Source organism: Ranitomeya variabilis, chromosome 3 (genome assembly GCF_051348905.1).
Source record: "Ranitomeya variabilis isolate aRanVar5 chromosome 3, aRanVar5.hap1, whole genome shotgun sequence".
Taxonomy (NCBI): domain Eukaryota; kingdom Metazoa; phylum Chordata; class Amphibia; order Anura; family Dendrobatidae; genus Ranitomeya; species Ranitomeya variabilis.
Window position 1 is genome coordinate 118,419,431 of NC_135234.1, and position 21,941 is coordinate 118,441,371.

Sequence of the window (21,941 nt, forward strand, 5' to 3'; positions counted from 1 at the left end):
GACAGTGCAAACAGTCAGTCATTCACCTGGCAAATAAGAAAATCATTAATTTGAAAAAATTTTAAACTTATGTTAAAATTATCATTCACTGCAGCACAACATCCTAACCATCCTAACGCATGATGGTTAGGATGTTGTGACTAATGATGTAAATGTGGCCTTCCCCTCTAACGTGGCTATTAAATGACCCCTTATCCGCTTATTGGGGTTGTTTAACTCCATAAGGAAGGGAGGGGGAGGCTAATCCCACCCTTAGGTTTGTGCAATCTCAATGTGCTAAATGTACTGTACTGTACACAAAACAGGCATAAAGACATACTGTAGGGAATTTAGATTGTGAGCCCCATTGGAGAGAGGGATTGATAGCAATGTGTGTAAAGCACTGCAGAATATGTTTGTGATATACTGTACAAATGTTTGAAGCAAGTGTAAAAGAAAAATGCTGCAAAATAAAAAAAAATGCTATAAATGCAAAGTATAAAGGCTCCAAAGGCAACAGGGAGCCGGCTGTCAATTAGCATGTTGTCGGTAGTCATGCCCCGTCAACAGAGCAGAAGAGAAGCTGCTGTTCCATCAACATAACATCAGCAGAAGCCGCAGCGTCACCAGCGTCAGCAGAAATGGTCTGTGACCTGGCAGAACTTGCCTGTTAGTTCTAAGACCCACAGTAATAAAAGAAAAAAGTCTCAGACAACCCTTTAAAATCAGCTCTGTTATTTTAAAACACACAGGTCCACCTCCTGTCTATGCATGGTACCTACAATAACTAGAATTGGACTAGTGTACATTCAAAATACCTTTAAACCACCCTTATAATGCTATTTGTGATTTTACAATTCTAACCAGTGTCACTTTCTGTGCTAATAACTCTGGAATGTTTCAATGGATCCCACTGATTATGAGAATATTTTTTAATCAAATATTGTAGTTCATAATAGTGATAAAATTTGTTTTATACGACTTGCGTTTATTTGTGAAAAAAATCAGAAATTTGGTGAAAATTTTGCAAATTTTGCAAATTTTCATGGGTATATACTTAAATAAGAGAGTTGTCACACAAAATGGTTAATAAATATCATTTTCCACATGTCTTCTTTAAATTAACACAATTTTTGAAACATTATTTTTTGTTAGGAAGTTATAAGAATTAAAATTTGACCAGCGATTTCTCATTTCTCCAACAAAATTTGCAAAACCATTTTCTTAGGGAACACATCACATATGAAGTGACTTTGAGTGGTCTATATGACAGAAAATACCCCAAAGTGGCACCATTCTAAAAATTCCACCCCACAAAGTCTTCAAAATCACATTCAAGAAGTTTATTAACCCTTCAGGTGTGTCACAGGAAAAAATGAAAATTTAACTTTTTTCCCAAAATTTTTATTTAAGACACCATTTTTTATTTTCACAAGGTTAACAGGAGAAAATGGACAACAAAAATGTTGCGCAATTTCTCATACCTCGTATACGATACTCCATATGTGGAGGAAAACTACAGCAGGGCTTGGCAAGGAAGAAACAACACAACATTTTGAACACAAAATTGGCTGGAATTGAGAGGGGATGCCAAATCGCGTTTATAGAGCCATTGATGTTCCTAAACTGTAGATATTTCCACAAGTGACACCATTTGAAAACTAGACCCCTAAAGGATCTTATCTAGATGTGTAGTGAGCTCCTTGAAGGCCCAGGTGTTTCACAGAAATTTATAACGTTGAGCTGTGAAAATAAAAAATCTAATTTTTCACCTAAAAATGTTATTTTAGCCCCAATTTTTTATTTTCACAAGGGTAACAGGAAAAATTGCATCAAGCAATTTGTTGTGCAATTTCTTCTGAGTACACCGATACCCCATATGTGGTTAAAAACTACTTTTGAGGCACAGTACAAAGCACAGAAGGGAAGAAGCACCATATTGGAGTTCAGATTTTGCTATTATTTTTCTTTTTTTATATATATATATATATATATATATGGGACAAGGGTTTCAATGGAATGGGTGTAAAGTGAGTATTTTTGTTGTTTATTATTTTCTGTGTTTTTTTACAGGGAACAAGGGCTTCAATGGAATGGGGGTAAGACAAGTATAACCTTGCTATTTGTAAATAAATTTGTAAAACAGGTTGTGAACTTTTTTCTGGGTGTTTTTTATTGACTATGACTATGGGGTTAGAAATGGATAGGTGTCTTATAGATGCTTCTCCATTACTAACCTGTGGGCTTGATGTCACCTGACAATACAAAGATGATATCAACCCCACCAATAATACCCCACTTGGCACTGCTAAGGGACAAATAGGAAGAGGAAGCTGCAGGCTGCTATTTTTAGGGTGGGGATGTCAATATTCATGGCCTCTTACCAGCTTGAGAATAGCAGCCCCCAGCTGTCAGCTTTAGCTTGGCTGGTTGTTAAAAAATGAAGGGGACCCCACACCATTTTTTAAAATTATTTCCCAGCCTATTAATATCAGTCTCTAGTTGTTTGCTTTGCCTTTGCTGGTTATTAAGAATTAAGGAATTATTAAGAATGGGGAACCCAAAAAAAGATTTTAAATAACCTGCTTAGGCTAATCAGACAGATTAGAGCTGATATTATTAGGCCCCTTTCCCAGCCTAAATATGACGCTTGTCACAACTCACAGACAGACCACAAGGCAGAGAAATAAGATGGTCCAGGGACAGTTCCAAAAGAACACGCTGAAAATGAAGAGAAAAAACAATGGGGAAGTCTCATCACGGTCTGGTGTCAAAATACCTGGAGATAGCAGATCAAAGCAAAAGAACAAGACAAATGGATTGTTAGAAGACAGTCCAAGCACCAGGCAGCAGAACGATCAGAACTCAGAACATTAGAATCAGGCAAACACAGGGAACCACAAACTACATCTAGCAGGGATCAGAGGCAAACAGCTCACCAGATTGAACAGCTGAGCCATCAATCAAAACACCGAGAGCTCAGCATGTCCATCACAAGAATGAACAGCCAAGCTGTCAATCAAAACACTAACAAATCAGCTTTACCCAGATTCCATAGGTCAGCAAAACAATCACCCAATGAGCAGAGACCACCAGACCTCCATGTTTTCCAGCAAATCTACAATGGAAAGGCCTAACCAGATGATCGGTGATTACAGCTCAAGCAAGGACCCAGTACCTCTTCTCCTGTCCATAACCTCTTAAATGAATTAGGTACTGGAGGGAACTATGGACTTTCCGGGAATCAGCAATCTTTTGCATTTCAAACTACAAATGGTCATTGGCAGAAACCAGCAGAGATGCGGAGATGAAGGAGACAAAACCAAAACTCTTTTAACAGTGATTTATGAAATTTATTTGGAATGGAAAAAGATGGAGGAAGTTTTAATCTGATAGCCATCAGGTTAACTACCTCTAAACTGTCATACAGAGCAATAAACTTAGGACTCAACTTTGCTGATGGTGCTTTCAATTTAATATTTTTGGTAGATACTGAAACCTTATCACCATCCTTGAATATGGGGCCACATGAATTTTTCTTTTCCGCCGTCCATTGCTGGCGATGCTTAGCCACCCCAATCTTCTTCTGAAACTCCCTCCAGACATTCCCAAGTTTCTTTATGGCAACCTATACTCCAGGACAACAAAAATTAATTCTTGAGAATTCACCCAAGTGAGGATGAAAACCATAACTATAAAAAAAGGCGAAGTTCCAGTAGACTGGTTAACCCAACTGTTAAAGGCAAAATCACCAAGAGGTAATAATGAGAACCAGGGGCGGATTATAATAGGGTCAATCTGGGCGGTAGCCCAGGGCCCAGTGGTGTGGGGGAGCCCTGGGCTACCGCTCAGATTGCCCACCACCATCAGGGCATTACTGCCCTGACTGGCATATGGGCCCAGTGGGCAGAGGGGGCCCGTCTCATCTGCTCACCGGGCCCCCCCTACAGGCACTGCGGCAGTAAGGCTATTGACGTGCAGGTGCGGGCGCAAGCCCGCACGTCAATGGTTAACAGCTGCCAGCCAATCGGAGGCTGGCAGCTGACATGTGCCGCAGGGCGCACGTCGCCGGTGTCTGACATCATTGTCAGCCACCTGCGAGTGCATGCTTCACCTGAGTGGAGGGAGGAAGCTTCGCCCTCCAGCCGACGCAAGAGTGCAGCTTAGTAAATAAGAACTCGTGTTTTGTTTTTTATTTGTTTGTTTTTTTAGAGCAGCAATCCCAGGGCAGAATGCTGGAGACACTGGATGCAGAAATGCTGGACACGCTGGGGGCAGAAATGCTGGACAAGCTGGGGGCAATATGCTGGACACACTGGGGCAGAAAGCTGGACACACTGGGGGCAATATGCTGGACACACTGGGGCAATATGCTGGACATACTGGGGGCAATATGCTGGGGACACTGGGGGCAGGATGCTGGACACACTGGGGCAGATTGCTGTACACACTGGGGCAGATTGCTGGACACACTGGGGGCAAGATGCTGGACACACAGGGGCAGATTGCTGGACACACTGGTGCAGATTGCTGGACACACTGGGGGCAGGATGCTGGACACACTGGGGCAGATTGCTGGACACACTGGGGCAGATTGCTGGACACACTGGTGGCAGGATAATGGACACACTGGGGCACAATGCTGGACACACTGGGGGCAATATGCTGGACACACTGGGGGCAATATGCTGGAGACACTGGGGCAGGATGCTGGAGACACTGGGGCAGATTGCTGGACACACTGGGGCAGAATGCTGGACACACTGGGGGCAGGATGCTGGAGACACTGGTGCAGATTGCTGGAGACACTGGGGCAGATTGCTGGACACACTGGGGCAATATGCTGGAGACACTGGGGCAGATTGCTGGACACACTGGGGCAATATGCTGGACACACTGGGGGCAGGATGCTGGACACATTGGGGGCAGAGATGCTGGACACATTGGGGGCAGAGATGCTGGACACATTGGGGGCAGAGATGCTGGACACATTGGGGCAGAGATGCTGGACACATTGGGGCAGAGATGCTGGACACTGGGGGCAGAGATGCTGGAGATATGGGCAGAATGTAGATACGGGGCATGATTGGATACACGGGGCAGAATGAAAGACATGGGGCAGGATTGGAGACAGATCGTGCAGGATCATGGGGCAGGATGGATACGATGGAGACTGATGGGGCAGGATGGGGAGATCATATGGGGCAGGATGGATACTCATGAGGGCAGGATGGGAGAACATATGGCTGGAGCCAGGAATGAGATACACAGGGCCAGGATGGGGGATATTATTATTACCATAGGAGCTAATTAACCCCCTTTCTGACCTCGGACGGGATAGTACCTCCGAGGTCAGATCCCCTGCTTTGATGCAGGGCTCCGCAGTGAGCCCACATCAAAGCCGGGACATGTCAGCTGTTTTGAACAGCTGACATGTGCCCGCAATAGCGGCGGGTGAAATCATGATTCACCCACTGCTATTAACTAGTTAAATGCCGATTTCAAACGCAGACAGTGGCATTTAACCGGCGCTTCCGGCCGGGCGGCCGGAAATGAGCGCATCGCCAACCCCCGTCACGTGATCGGAGGTCGGTGATGCTTCTGAATATTAACCATAGAGGTCCTTGAGACCTCTATGGTTACTGACCCCCGGCAGCTGTGAGAGCCACCCTGTGGTCGGCGCTCACAGCACACCTGCATTTCTGCTACATAGCAGCGAACATCAGATCGCTGCTATGTAGCAGAGCCGATCGTGTTGTGCCAGCTTCTAGCCTCCCATGGAGGCTATTGAAGCATGGCAAAAGTAAAAAAAAAAGTAAAAAATAATGTGGAAAAAAAAAAAAATATAAAAGTTTAAATCTCCCCCCTTTTGCCCCATTCAAAATAAATCAATAAAAAAATAATCAAACCTACACATATTTGGTACCGCTGCATTCAGAATCGCCCGATCTATCAATATAAAAAAAGCATTAATCTGATTGCTAAACGGCGTAACGAGAAAAATATTAGAAACGCCAGAATTACGTCTTTTTGGTCGCCGCGACATTGCATTAAAATGCAATAACGGGCGATCAAAAGAACGTATCTGCACTGAAATGGTATCGTTAAAAATGCCAGCTCGGCATGCAAAAAATAAGCCCTCAACCGACCCCAGATCATGAAAAATGGAGACGCTACGAGTATCGGAAAATGGCGCAATTTTATTTTTTTTTAGCAAAGTTTGGAATTTTTTTCACCACTTAGATAAAAATTAACCTAGTCATGTTAGGTGTCTATGAACTCGTACTGACCTGCAGAATTATAATGGCAGGCCAGTTTTAGCATTTAGTGAACCTAGCAAAAAAAGCCAAACAAAAAACAAGTGTGGGACTGCACTTTTTTTGCAATTTCACCGCAATTCAGACAGCACTGAGATAACATCCGATTTTTACAGACTGACATAATGGAGAAGGTGGAGAAACTTTTTTTTTCTCTCCACCTTCGATAAAATTGGATCCCACTCTGATTAAACTCTTATCAGTGTCTGATTAGCAGAATCGGATCAATTTTCTTAGTTGGAGAGAAAATGGTCATCTGCACCTACCCTGCTCTGCCTCTTGGTCCAAGGAAAAAATCAGACATGTGCACAGCCCAATAGAATAACATAGGTAAGATTGCTATCAGTCAAAAAAATGTGGGTAGCGCTTGGCCAATTAAAACGATTGTCTGCATGAGCGCTTCTTATGTATAGTGGAGTTGGGAAAGGTAGCTGTCTGCTAAATAGGCATATAGCCAAAAGCTATGTAAAGTGTAGGAGTACCTGAAGAATACAGATGCATTTGTTGTTTGGTTACAGGATGTATTTCAGGCATAGAAGATTTGTACTTGTGCCTTTCTGTAACTTTGGAGATTATAAATTGTAATACATTGATATATAATAGAAAGTAATTAGCTTGAAGGTGTTTTTCAACCTTGTGATATTGATGACCTTCCTTAGGATAAGTAATGAATATCAGATTGGTGGGGAGCTGACATCTGGCACTCCCACCAATCAGCTGTTTTCAGCTCCAAAATAAGCTGGATGCAAACATTGAAAGGAACCAGAACAGCATGGGTCTTCTCATGGTTTAGTGGTTGCTGCTAAGTACCTATTCAATAAGATAAGAGCCGAGCTGCAGATCTTGGCAGTGGACATGACATAGTGAACAAAGCCATTCACTGTTCAGGTCTGGCCGATAACAGACCCAAGGGTGCACACGTTAATTATTTGGGCCAGAAATGTGTGCACCATGTCTGCATCTCTTGGCAGGAAAAATGCAGAGGTAAAAAACACGCATTTTTGGTGCATTAGTATGGGTGAAATCTGCAGCAAAAAATCTGTAAGTATAGACATACAGCAGATTTAAATCTGTCATCACAAATAAGATTCTTCAATATTCTCATTCACTCTGCAGTCATCAGGAAACCCTTCAGGTTTTGTAACAAATCTGCACAGGAAAAATACATTAAAAAATGCAATGTCACAGTCTAAGACAGCTAATGTGTAGGGTTGTCAAGTGTCAAACCTCCACAAGGCCAAACAACCCCTATAATGACATATTTAGCAACTTGATTCTATCTTCTCTGGTAATATTTTACATGAATTTAAAGGTTATTAAATAATATGTTCTGCATGTTCTGCAAATGGCCCCCCGAGGAAGCACAACAGTGAAACGCGCGTTGGGGTCCTTTTTTTTCCACGTCCTTATCCAGGTTGGTCTTTCTATGGGCACTCTTACATTTTCTACGTCTATTACATCCATTTGCATCAGATCTTTGGGTTTGCAACTACATTATAATTCGATTTGATTAATTGCCTGTGTCATCTGGATAGTTTGCTATTTATATAATAGAATTTATTTTATCCAGTGACCTATATACACTATGCACTTGTCACTTTATATTGTTATATGAGGCATTTTGGACTCTTTTGATATAATGGTTGTTACAATTGATGTCTGTGCAATGGTTTTTTAGACCTTTGCCATTTAATTGGTGTATGGTATGTGCATGTTTATAGGCGCGTTGTATAATTATGCCCTTTTGACTATACCAGCCATCCATTGGACGTGGAACTAAGGTGTCACTTCTACCCTCCTTCTTTTTCCCCATTTTTATGTATTTATGTACTTTTATGATGATAAAAATTTTCTTGACATAATCATCAATAAAGATTTTCATTTTATTGCTCTGAGATCCATTTCTTTTTTGGTTTGTTTTCTCTGATTGCTGTTGCCAGATCAACTTTGCAGGTTGGAGCCTTGTCATGGACCATTTTCTTCAAATTCCACCAAAGATTTTCAATTGGTTTGAGATCCGGACTATTTGCAGGCCATGACATTGACCTTATGTGTCTTTTTTCAAGGAATGTTTTCACAGTTTTTGCTCCATGGCAGGATGCATTATCATCTTGAAAAATGATTTCATCATCCCCAAACATCCTTTCAATTGATGGGATAAGAAAAGTGTCCAAAATATCAACATACACTTGTGCATTTATTGAAGATGTAATGACAGCCATCTCCCCAGTGCCTTTATCTGACATGCAGCCCCATATCTTCAATGACTGTGGAAATTTGCATGTTCTCTTCAGGCAGTCATCTTTATAAATCTGATTGGAACGGCACCAAACAAAAGTTCCAGCATCATCACCTTGCCCAATGCAGATTTGTAATTCATCACTGAATATGTGTCACGGGGCAGAAATAGGAAAACAGGAGATGAGGAATCTGGGCCCCTGAACTGTCTCAGGCTAGGGGAAGCCCTGTCTTTCCTTAACTTGGGGGTACCCATGAAGGTAGGGAGGCTCAAGTCACCGACCTGTCCCTGTCTCCTGTTAAACCCTGAACTAAACCCCCAACCCCCACCCCAGGAGGTGAAAAGTGTAAACAGCACCACAAAGCAAATAAACAGGAATAAACAATATGAGAGTGAGGGGAACACGATACCAAAAGGTGAACGCACAAACTACAAAGTAACAAAACTCAGAACTTAGCTTGTGCACGCCGCTGCAGACTCCACAACACAGATAGTACAGCAACTGAGCTCCAAACACCAGACTTGGCTGACACCAGGGAGCTGCTACTGCGAGGTTGGTCTCTTGAAAGGAACTGTATAACCAACAGTCAGATAATGCACCAGGTGACCTTATAAAGGATGGTGGGAGTGGTCACAAACATCAGCTGACTCAGCAATGCAATAACACCAGCGGCCACCGGGGGGGAAACTGCATTAACCCCCAATGACCAGAAAGGAAAAAAGGTTTAAATCAGAGGGAAACCAGATCTGACACAGATCCAAACATGGATCGTGACAATATGACTTTCATCCAGTCATCCACAGTCCATGATTGCTTTTCCTTAGCCCATTGTAACCTTGTTTTTTTCTGTTTAGGTGTTAATGATGGCTTTCATTTAGCTTTTCTGTATGAAAAATCCCATTTCCTTTAGGTGGTTTCTTACAGTTTGGTCACACATGTTGACTCCAGTTTCCACTCATTCGTTCCTCATTTGTTTTGGTGTGCATTTCCTGTATTGGAGACATATTGCTTTAAGTTTCTTGACCCTTTGATGTCTTCCTTGGTCTACCAGTATGTTTGCCTTTAACAACCGTCCCATGTTGTTTGTATTTGGTCCAGATTTTAGACACAGCTGACTGTGAACAACCAACATCTTTTGCAACATTGTGTGATGATTTACCCTCTTTTAAGAGTTTGATAATCCTCTCCTTTGTTTCAATTGACATCTCTCCTGTTGGAGCCATGATTCATGTCAGTCCAGTTGGTGCAACAGCTCTCCAAGGTGTGATCACTCCTTTTTAGATGCAGACTAATGAGCAGATCTAATTTGATGCAGGTGTTAGTTTTGGGAATGAAAATTTACAGAGTGATTCCATAATTTTTTCCCTCATAGTTGAGTGACTCCATAATTTTTACCCTATGCTTGGTTACAAAAAGTAACCATTACTGACTACCACATTTTTTGTTCTTGATTTCTTTTACTGTTTCTTAGAGCCATAAAGTTGCCATTTGAAATGACTTTAGTTTTGTGCCATGTCTGTGATCTGCTTTTTTCTACAAAATTAAACAACTGAATGAACATCTTCCAAGGCCGGTGATTACATAATTTTTGCCAGGGGTTGTAGTGTAGGAGACCTGACCGGTCTGCTTTATTTGTCGATTTACTCCTCTACATTTGGATCATTAAGGCTTTACTATCCTGAATTGTTGGGGATGAACAATTTAGAATGAATTTGAATCTAATTTCTGGCATTTTCTGGTAAAGTTGATGTTCAGGTATTTCATAATAAATCCTTTTTTTCATCCTGCTCGGAAGATGTGTAATTACCTAATTTTCAAACTCAACCCTTCTGTAAGATTTAATGTGGCTAATACAGTTTCCAGAGCAATGTGATCAGTGATCATAAAACATTACAAGATGCAATGTGTCAAAGGGTGTAATTTTAAAATCCACCTGCCAAGAGATTTGGCAGCCAAGTAGATACTAAGAAGCACACACAGGCAACACTCCTAGGCAGCAGACATTTATTTTATATAACTAAGCTCTTCATGTAAAAATATTATTTCTGTAATTTCTGAATGTAGATCTTGAACTTTAAGAAAATTGCTCTGGCACCACACATTTCTATATTGGGAGGTGAGTGGGACTGATTATATCACACTTAGTGCTTGCTCCCACTTACGATTAAATTGGATCGCATTTGGACCAATTTAATCCTATGCTTCTGTTCTCAGTGGCGTTTTTTTTCCTGCTTCGTCAGATCGCTATCAAACAGGTAAAAAAGTCGCAGCATGCTGCGATTGCATGTCAAATTTAGATTGCATGCACCCATATAAGTCTATGGATTTGTGTGAAACATCGCACTGCACCCGGATATCACCCAAGTGCAGTGCAATTCCCACCGACGCCGGCAGCAGAGTAGATGGAGAAATTACTTTTTCCATCTCCTACACACCTGTATTTTTATTCTTTCGTGTTAAAGGATCAGAGCACAGAGCACTGACACTCGGCTCACGGTCGCAGCAGAGCAGGAGCCGAGTGTCATTAGCATATTGCATCCAATGCACTTGCATCAGATGTGATACGCTAGTGTGTCTCTGGCCATACAGATGTGTTCATGTGCGAGCAACAGGTATCATTCAACTGTCCTATTAATTAGAATAGGACAACCAAAATTCCTGTTATTCATAAATGTATGCATGGAGATATCTGTAAGCATGGCATTAGCATCCCTGGTCATTTTCTATAAGGGATTACCCCCAATTAGTGTTCACTTCCGTTACTTAGTTTAACTGATGCAGAGCTAAAGAAGGCTAACTTAAGAGAATCTGTCAGTAGGATTTCACACCCAACTATTTATATACCTTTACATAGCCAGTCCATTTCTCCATTACTGAGAAACCAGGCTTCGAATTGATTAACAAATGAGACTGATGAACTATTAGAGATCTGAAGCCTTTGTCACTCCAGTTCTATTCCCTGCCCAGTGCATCCTCCTCCTACTTTACTGACAAACTCTGTGCCATGTGACTTCAGGTAAAGGAGTCACCAGTAATGCAGAAGGGAGAGGTGCTGGGTGGGGAAATAGAGCTGGAGTGACAGATGCTTCAGATCTAAAACAGTTCATCAGCCTCATTTGTTAATCAATTCAAATACAGATTTTTCATTAATGGAGGAAAGGAATGGCCATGTAAAGGTATTGCTGGACTTGTCTTTGAAAGAGCTATATGCACATATAAATAGTTGGCAGTGTGAAGTCCTACTGACAGATTCTCATTAAGTACTGTGCCAGCCAACTCCTTTTGAAGTGGGGAAATTGCACACTACCTTTATTTGTTCAAAATCAGAAGTAGAGCTTTTGTGAATGTCACAACATTGAAAACATGACGTATAAAGATTTTACAATTTAACCCTCCATCAGGCGCTATAGGTCTGACAGGCATAGCTCACACATTTTTTATTCCCCTTCTATCTGAGGAGGCAGGGGATCCGCTCTTCCCAGTACTTTCCCATCTTTAGGTGCTGCTTGAAATACCCCCATGCAATTTTACTACCATCCTTGCGGAGAGCAGGTGTAACTTCCATGGTTTCTCAGGCTCATTGCACCTGATTGTCACCTTTGAAGGTTCGTACTTCCTGGAGTTTTTTCATCACAATTGTTCATTTTACTCGTTTTATAAATGAGTGATGCAAAGTTTGTGGATATTTCACAGAAATAAGTAGGGTTTTCTTACACATAAGGGGATTTTATAATAATAATAATAATAATTTATAATAATAATAATTTTATTTATATAGCGCCAACATATTCCGCAGCACTATAAAAATTTTGGTACTTTTTGTTTTGTTATATTTATGGTTATTACATTTTTATTTGTACTCTCTTTTAATACATCCCTATGAAGTTCACTGATTAATTTGAGAGCCCAGAAATTGAGATAATTAAATAGTATATGCTGTCTTCTAACCTGTTCGGGCAAACTGCGCCTGAACTCGGGAGTGCCAGAGATGCGTCTGACCCAGGGTTAAACATTTGCTGTTAATCTATTGAAATACTGTCAGAAAGTGAAGAAAAATGTCATCTGATCACTACTTCCCATGTGATCAGCTGCTCCTGCTCTATAACATGCCACTTATTAAGGAAGCACTTCTATCAAAGTTTATATCCTCATAAAATATTACTCATTTTGACCTTTTAATCAGTTAATTATTCTATTTTCCATTAGGTCTATGACATCACATAATTAGCGTGATTAAAAGCAGACTAGCTGAATCCTTCTAAGCTCTATGTAGAAACTGGGTCTCTTTTCCCTGCATGATTCATCATTAGAACTATAATTTTCCCATCCTGGCAGTGGGACGAGCGGAGCAACTGGGTCCAGAGTTGAAGAAGCGGTGGAGTTGGGCTGCAAGGGATTAGCAATGATGTAGAATTGTAGTTCTAATGATGACTCATGCAGGACAAAGACACTTCTTGCTTCTATGTAGAGCCTAAAAAGATTCAGTTAGACTGTTTTTACTCATGTGATGTCATAGACCTAAGGGAAAAATTCAAAAATAACTTATACAATATGATGATTGCAGTATATTAAGACGATAAAAACTTTGATGGCAGTGCTTCTTTAATAATTCACAGCAAAAAGAACACCATATAAGAATAGAATAATAATAATATACTCAATAAAACTTAACATTTAATAATCCTCTTATTATAAAAACATACACCACATACAACCTTAGACTGGTGCCAGTTGTTTGACAAACAATAAGACAAAGATACAGGGTGCTTATATGGTGTTCTTTTTGCTGTGAATTTCTGAATTTTTCTGGCACCTTAATTATATGTTTCTGTGATATAGTGCTTCTTTAATGAAGTAGCATATTGAAATCAAAAAGTTGACTTAAAGCAAATGTGGTGCACTTTACTATATTCAAACTCATACTTATCCAGCTATGAACCATACTCCGCACTTGTATTTCTGAACAATGTTAAAAAAAAGTTTACCTAGCATGATGAATGGAATTCCTAGGAAGGTTGAATTATATTTTCCTCCTGTCAAATTGATGATCCCTGCAGCAGTGAGAGTGGAAAGAGTGACTGTCACAAGTCCTAGTAGACCGAGCCAAGGTTTACTTCGAACACAGTCCTGCATGGAACAGCACAAGACGGCCAATGAAACAACTAAGATAAGACTTGTGATCAGATAACGTTCTGCAACCCTGCTGGTCTTCTGAAAATCTTCTCCTAGAGATGAAGACGTGAAAGGGTACATTTTGACCTCTCTATTTAACCTTTGAAAGCTTTCTACAGTCTCGCAGAAAATAGATTCCCACTTTTCAGCCACCATTTCATTGATAGAGTTGATTGCCTGCAGATAATACGTGAGCTGAATGGCCTCGGCAGACTTAACTCGATCTTTGCTGTGCACGGTGACACCTCCCAACTGATGCCCATTGTAAACTTCTCTGCCATCCTTTAACTGTGTGATGGGATAGGTAATGACAAAGTTTGTTCGATTTGAAGAGCGAGCTGCTTTCAGTTCTTCCAAAATGTGTATTATGTCATCCACTATGCAGGTTTTCTCATTGCTCAACATGCAAATGTGAGCAAATGTATAATTGAACCCCGGTCGGTAAACTTGAATTCTTTTCACTGCAGAGTGAAACTGTAAAAGAGAGAAAAAAAGTGAATGATTAATGTGAAATGTCTTGTCCCTTGCTGTAAAGTCTAGAGAATCCATCTAGTCCACACAACAAGAAATCTCTAGCTAAGTAATCTACATTTATATAGACAATATGACTTGAAAGCTTAACAACCATAGGTAACACCACTGAACACAAGAGCCATTGCGGAATAAACACAATTACAAGTACGTCTAAAAATGAAGCATACGGCGCTGCTTAGTTGCTCCAGGTGAATAAGCAGCAAATATATGGACGAGATCACTCCCAATCGTCCCAAATGTGGTAAGTCAAAGAAAGCTATATGTAATATTTGCGCTAAGGACACCTATATGAAGCCATAAATAGTTAAAATGCTAGGACATGTCATAAGCAAGGTTCTTCGTTAAAGACTAGGATTAACAAGATGTGTTTACCTTAATATCAAGGAAAAGGAAAACTGTATCCAGTGCTGGCATGCGGAAAGGTCCTTCACTCATGCACTTAAAGGTTGGTATCTGAAGCCTTCTCTGAATCTCTGTTCCAAAAATATCCAATATGTTGCAGAGCAAATGGTGGTATAGGAGACGCTGTCCCGGCCGGTGACTAGAGTACTCCCCCAGAGCTTGGTGACTGCCGTGAACAGGCAGTGGCGGCCGCGTGTGTATAGCTAAAGCCGACAAGGAGCTACAAATAGCACACAGGACCAACTAATCCTACGCGTTTCAGAGTCACTGACTCCTTCATCCCTGATGAAGGAGTCAGTGACTCTGAAACGCGTAGGATTAGTTGGTCCTGTGTGCTATTCGTAGCTCCTTAGCTCCGCAGCTCTGTAGCTGGTCACATGTACACATCACGTGACTGTGACATCACACAAGGTCCTGCACCTTGTCGGCTTTAGCTATACACACGCGGCCGCCACTGCCTGTTCACGGCAGTCACCAAGCTCTGGGGGAGTACGCTAGTCACCGGCCGGGACAGCGTCTCCTATACCACCATTTGCTCTGCAACATATTGGATATTTTTGGAACAGAGATTCAGAGAAGGCTTCAGATACCAACCTTTAAGTGCATGAGTGAAGGACCTTTCCGCATGCCAGCACTGGATACAGTTTTCCTTTTCCTTGATATTAAGGTAAACACATCTTGTTAATCCTAGTCTTTAATGAAGAACCTTGCTTATGACATGTCCTAGCATTTTAACTATTTATGGCTTCATATAGGTGTCCTTAGCGCAAATATTACATATAGCTTTCTTTGACTTACAATTACAAGTACCACAATAGAATTCTAAGATGTCATTAATTTCAGGACCTAATCTAGTTACCTAATTGAAGTTGGGAAATACTCTCTATGTCCCAATTTGTGTCTTTTGGCAGCTTCATTTTTTTTTTTACTTTTAGTTAGATAAACTCTGTAGGAAGAGGAGTTAAAAACGATGGACTGTGTTTTTTCACATTTTTTACGTTTTTTACTACGTATTGTTATGTAATCTAATTATACATTGGAATGCAGTTTACCTTTAGGATAAACAATAACTAATGTTAGGACCAAAGATAAGCAGACCAATTCACTGAAGATTGAGTTTCATTTGAATTTCAAACATTTTGCAATTCAGTTTGCGAGGATCACCAAAAAATTTGGGGCAAGTAAAAGGTAAAAATACAAACCAAAAAAAACTAATGCTCACTTCACCACTTACCACTCCAGCCATCTTGCTGCTCCCTACCTGCCTTCTGGTCTTTCCACCATCGTGCCACTTCTCCTGCATCTTCATTATAGGCCAAGACCCCTGGATATGACCATGCTTCCATGGACACTGCACAATGTAAGATTGCGATCTTGTGACATCATGACATGCGCCAGAATTTAAAAATGCACAGTTACCAGGCCGGGAGTTCTGGTCTATAGTGAATAGGTCAGAGATGTGGACAGCAAACCATGGGGTGTTCGGAGAGGTGAGTGGTAAAGTAATATTACTTTTTTTTTTACACTTATTATGTTACATTTATTATGTTCTGGGGTCTAGGGAGACCACACAGTATAATAAAAATGATTCAATCCACTGCAAAGCACATCTCAGAGGAAAATAAGGTGAATCTGATAAATTAAAATTCCAAAAGATTCACTCATCATCATTAGTTTGGACTAATATGTTACTAGGTATATAATGCCATAATAACAAGTTTTAATATACAGATTTTTGCATACAAATCTGGAATGTGAAATGGAATGGAATGTCTTGCTATATATATCACCAGCTAAATATCAAGGAACATTTTTTAATATCTGGTAAATATAAAGCTAGGAACACTAGCAATACATGATTTAAATTAATGGTGCCCTAAAGTGAATACCAAATACCTCTCTGTAAAGGAATGATAGAAGCGCCTACCACATAGAAAAAAAAAAAATTTTTAATTGTGGTAAATATCAAAAGTATATAAAATGCTGACCATAATTTGGAATTTTGAAGTTGAAAAAAGTACGAGGGCCTAATTTTTTGATACACAGCCCCAAATCTCCTGTGCAGCCATATATTATACTGCTAAAATTCTGATTTACAAAAATCACCACTGAAGGGAGTCTAAGAACCTAATCCTTAAAACTCCAGACAATTTAAGCCTAATCATAAGACATGAGTTAAAGAGGTTTGCTAAAAATAATTTTTTCCCCATCTTTCTGAATTTAATGTTTTGGTTATTTTTTTCCTAATATGACTGGTGATGACTGCAGCTTGCATATTGAAAGCGTTTTTCCCCAGTCTAGCCAAAAGATCTCATGATCTCGTGAATGCAAGTCTATTGGTTGGCGAAAAACCCAAACAACACTGTGGTAACCTTGTTATATTGTAGTAATGTCCATTTTTCACTGACATTTTGTCAGGAAAATCTTGAGAAACCTTCATCAGTTTTTTTTTTGCATAATAGACAAAATGATGAAGTACTGATGGTAAAACACAGTGACCAAACACTGATGAAAATCTGCTCAAACAAACTGATAGAAAATGGATGTAAAAGAAGGAAATCTGAATGAGGGCTAATGCATCAAATAAACAGACAAGGAAAGCAGCTAAGGAGACTGTAGAGTCATGGGAAATATAGTTTTCAGAGTCATGCAAAATTACTAATATTCCGCACCAATTATAAGAGAATAAAAACTAAACATGACCTTTTGAAAAAGCATTCACAGTAAAAAAAACAAAAACAAAGTATTTTTACTTTGTGACTAAGGCTAGTTTCACATTTGCATTTAAAAATGCAGCGTTTAAAACGCAAACGCAGGTGGTGAAAAAAATGCATGTAAACGCGACAAAACGCCGCATTTTTTAGACGCATGCGTTTTCGCATGCGGTAAAAAAACGCGCCGTTTTGCCGCATTTACATGCATTTTTTCCTGCGTTTGCATTTTTGAAACGCATGCTGAGAAGTGTGTGACAGCTGCCAATCATCAAAATCAACAAGAAAACCCACTATAAATAGAAATAGCTAGGGTTGGGATTAGGGTTAGGGTTAGGGTTAGGGGTAGGGTTAGGGTTAGGATCCCTAGGGTTAGGGTTAGGGGTAGGGTTAGGGTTAGGGTTAGGATTAGGGTTGAGCGAAACAGATCGGCCAATTTCAAAAGTCGCCGATTTTTTGCAAAGTAGGGTTTCGTGAAACCCGACCCGATCTCACTGTGGGATCGAGTCGGCGGTTCGGCGATCTTCGCTCCAAAGTCGGGTTTCGTTTTTTATATATATATATGTCATTGAGACACATATATATATATATATATATATATATATTTATATTTACTTCAGCGCGATATAGCAGAAAAGCTGGTAATTCAATTGCCGGCTTTTCATTTCTCCTGCCTAAACCTGACATGATATGAGACATGGTTTACATACAGTAAACCATGTCATATCCCCCTTTTTTTTGCATATTCCACACTATTAATGTTAGTAGTGTGTATGTGCAAAATTTCGGCGCTGTAGCTATTAAATTTAAGGGTTAAATCGCGGAAAAAATTGGCGTGGGCTCCCGCGCAATTTTCTCCGCCAGAGTGGTAAAGCCAGCGACTGAGGGCAGATATTAATAGCCTGGAGAGGGTCCACGGTTATTGGCCCCCCCTTGCTAAAAACATCTGCCCCCAGCCACCCCAGAAAAGGCACATCTGGAAGATGCGCCTATTCTGGCACTTGGCCACTCTCTTCCCACTCCCGTGTAGAGGTGGGATATGGGGTAATGAAGGGTTAATGTCACCTTGCTATTGTAAGGTGACATTAAGCCAGATTAATAATGGAGAGGCGTCAATCATGACACCTATCCATTATTAATCCAATTGAATGAAAGGGTTAAAAAAAACCACACACACTCTATTAAAAAGTATTTTAATGAAATAAACACACAGATTGTTGTAATATTTTATTACTCTCTCAATCCACCTGAAGACCCTCGCTCTATAACAAAGGAAAAATAATAAACCAACAATATACATACCTTCCGATGATCTGTCACGTCCCACGATGTAAATCCATCTGAAGGTGTTAAAATATTTTACAGGCAGCAGCTCTGCTAATGCAGCTGTGCTTGTGCCTGTAAAACCCTGGGCAATGAAGGTAATGTAGGTCAATGACCTGTATTTACCTTCATTCGCGGTGATGCGCCCCCTGCTGGATGTCCCTCGAACGTGGGAAAATCTTCAGAAAAGCTACCAGGCTCGAGGTCATATGAGGACATCCAGCAGGGGGCGCATCACCGCGAATGAAGGTAACTACAGGTCATTGACCTACATTACCTTCATTCGCGGTGATGCGCCCTCTGCTGGATGTCCTCATATGACCTCGAGCCTTACAGGCAGGATCCCTAGGGTTAGGGTTAGGGTTAGGGTTAGGGGTAGGGTTAGGGTTAGGATTTGGATCCCTTTATCACCTTGATGGTGGGGGGTGGCTTATGGGTTAGGGTTAGGGTTTGGATCCCTTTATCACCTTGATGGTGGGGGGTGGCTTATGGGTCAGTGTTAGGGTTAGGGTTAGGGGTAGGGTTAGGGTTTAGATCCCTTTATCACCTTGATGGTGGGGGGTGGCTTATGGGTTAGGGTTAGGGTTTGGATCCCTTTATCACCTGGATGGTGGGGGGTGGCTTATCAGTGTGTCTTCTTGTTTTTTTCTATTGAAACGCATGCGTTTAAAACGCAACCAAACGCATGTCCTTAAAAACGCATGCGTTTACATAGACAGCAATACGTTTGTTGCCGCAAAAAAACGCCTCTAGAAATTACTACATGTTGCATTTCTGCAACCAAACGCAAGCATAGAAACGACGCATGCGTCGTCAAACGCGGCAAAATGCATACAAAAAAACGCAAGGATTAACAAGAGGGGAGGAGGTGTTGCATTGTATGTTAGGAAAATGTATATCTTCACAGAGATCCAAGCTTCAGGGAATGGTGGCCCTGTAGAAACTGTTTGGGTATGAACACAAGGAGAGAATATCAGAAAGGACACTATTGTAGGTGTTTACTATAGGTGATCTGGACAGACTGAAGATATGCATGACAGACATACATTTTTACATCAGATGTTTCTGTTCTCAAAAAAAGTATGACACAGTGATCATGGGAGGTTTTAACTATTCAGATATTTTTTGGGAATCTCTTTCAGGCAAATGTAATGGGTACAGAAAATTATTTTCTTCTCTTGCTGATGACTTTATCTTTCAAAAGGTAAAAGAGAGAACAAGAAGATTTGCAATGTTGGATGTAATTCTTACCAACAGGGAGGAAATGGTTGAGGAAAGGTGGCTGGGAATTTAGGAGGCAGCGATCATGCTATCCTTGAATTTTGGATTACAAGAGGCGGAAGACCAACAAGGACTCAGACTTTAACCCCTTCACCCCCAAGGGTGGTTTGCACGTTAATGACCGGGCCAATTTTTACAATTCTGACCACTGTCCCTTTATGAGGGAACTCTTCAACGGATCTTGGCGATTCTGACATTGTTTTCCCGTGACATATTGTACTTCATGATAGTGGTAAAATTTCTTTGATATTACCTGTGTTTATTTGTGATAAAATGGAAATTTGGCGAAAATTTTGAAAATTTTGCAATTTTCCAACTTTGAATTTTTATGCCCTTAAATCACAGAGATATGTCACACAAAATACTTAATAAGTAACATTTCCCACATGTCTACTTTACATCAGCACAATTTTGGAACCAAAATTTTTTTTTGTTAGGGAGTTATAAGGGTTAAAAGTTGACCAGCAATTTCTCATTTTTACAACACCATTTTTTTTTAGGGACCACATCTCATTTGAAGTCATTTTGAGGGGTCTATATGATAGAAAATACCCAAGTGTGACACCATTCTAAAAACTGCACCCCTCAAGGTGCTCAAAACCATATTCAAGAAGTTTATTAATCCTTCTGGTGCTTCACAGGAATTTTTGGAATGTTTAAATAAAAATGAACATTTAACTTTTTTTCACAAAAAATTTACTTCAGCTCCAATTTGTTTTATTTTTCCAAGGGTAACAGGAGAAAATGGACCCCAAAAGTTGTTGTACAATTTGTCCTGAGTACGCCGATACCCCATATGTGGGGGTAAACCACTGTTTGGGCGCATGACAGAGCTCGGAAGCGAAGGAGCGCCATTTGACTTTTCAATGCAAAATTGACTGGAATTGAGATGGGACGCCATGTTGCGTTTGGGGAGCCCCTGATGTGCCTAATCATTGAAACCCCCCACAAGTGACACCATTTTGGAAAGTAGACCCCCTAAGGAACTTATCTAGAGGTGTGGTGAGCACTTTGACCCACCAAGTGCTTCACAGAAGTTTATAATGCAGAACCGTAAAAATAAAAAATCATATTTTTTCACAAACATTATTTTTCGCCCCCAATTTTTTATTTTCCCAAGGGTAAGAGAAGAAATTGGACCCCAAAAGTTGTTGAACAATTTGTCCTGAGTACGCTGATACCCCATATGTGGGGATAAACCACTGTTTGGGCGCATGGGAGACCTCGGAAGGGAAGGAGCGCCGTTTGACTCTTCAATGCAAAATTGACAGGAATTGAGATCGGACGTCATGTTGCGTTTGGAGAGCCCCTGATGTGCGTAAACATTGAAACCCCCCACAAGTGACACCATTTTGGAAAGTAGACCCCCTAAGGAACTTATCGAGAGGTGTGGTGAGCACTTTGACCCACCAAGTGCTTCACAGAAGTTTATAATGCAGAACCGTAAAAATAAAAAATCATATTTTTTGACAAAAATTATCTTTTCACCCCCAATTTTATATTTTCCCAAGGGTAAGAGAAGAAATTGGACCCCAAAAGTTGTTGTACAATTTGTCCTGAGTACGCTGATACCCCATATGTGGGGGTAAACCACTGTTTGGGCGCATGGGAGAGCTCGGAAGGGAAGTAGCACCGTTTGACTTTTCAATGCAAAATTGACAGGAATTGAGATGGGACGCCATGTTGCGTTTGGAGAGCCACTGATGTGCCTAAACATTGAAACCCCCCACAAGTGACACCATTTTGGAAAGTAGACCCCCTAAGGAACTTATCTAGATGTGTTTTGAGCGCTTTGACCCACCAAGGGCTTCACAGAAGTCAATAATGCAGAGCCGTAAAAATAAAACAAAAATTTTTTCCCACAAAAATTATTTTTTTAGCCCCCAGTTTTGTATTTTCCCGAGGGTAGCAGGAGAAATTGGACCCCAAAATTTGTTGTCCAATTTGTCCTGAGTGCGCTGATACCCCATATGTGGGGGGGA

The 21,941-nt window shown here is 40.7% G+C and overlaps 1 protein-coding gene across 4 annotated transcripts in view; it reads right to left on the minus strand.

Moving 5' to 3' along the window:
- Positions 1–21,941, minus strand: part of PTCHD1 (patched domain containing 1) — a 248,500-nt gene that overhangs the window by 145,012 nt on the left and 81,547 nt on the right. For 3 of the 4 annotated variants that reach the window (XM_077294602.1, XM_077294600.1, XM_077294601.1), the window contains exon 3: positions 13,522–14,182. In XM_077294602.1, the coding sequence (XP_077150717.1) occupies positions 13,522–14,182 (661 nt within the window). Of the gene's footprint in view, positions 1–13,521; positions 14,183–14,614; positions 14,905–21,941 lie in introns of those variants that run through there. The other variant, XM_077294603.1, reaches the window with a different exon arrangement.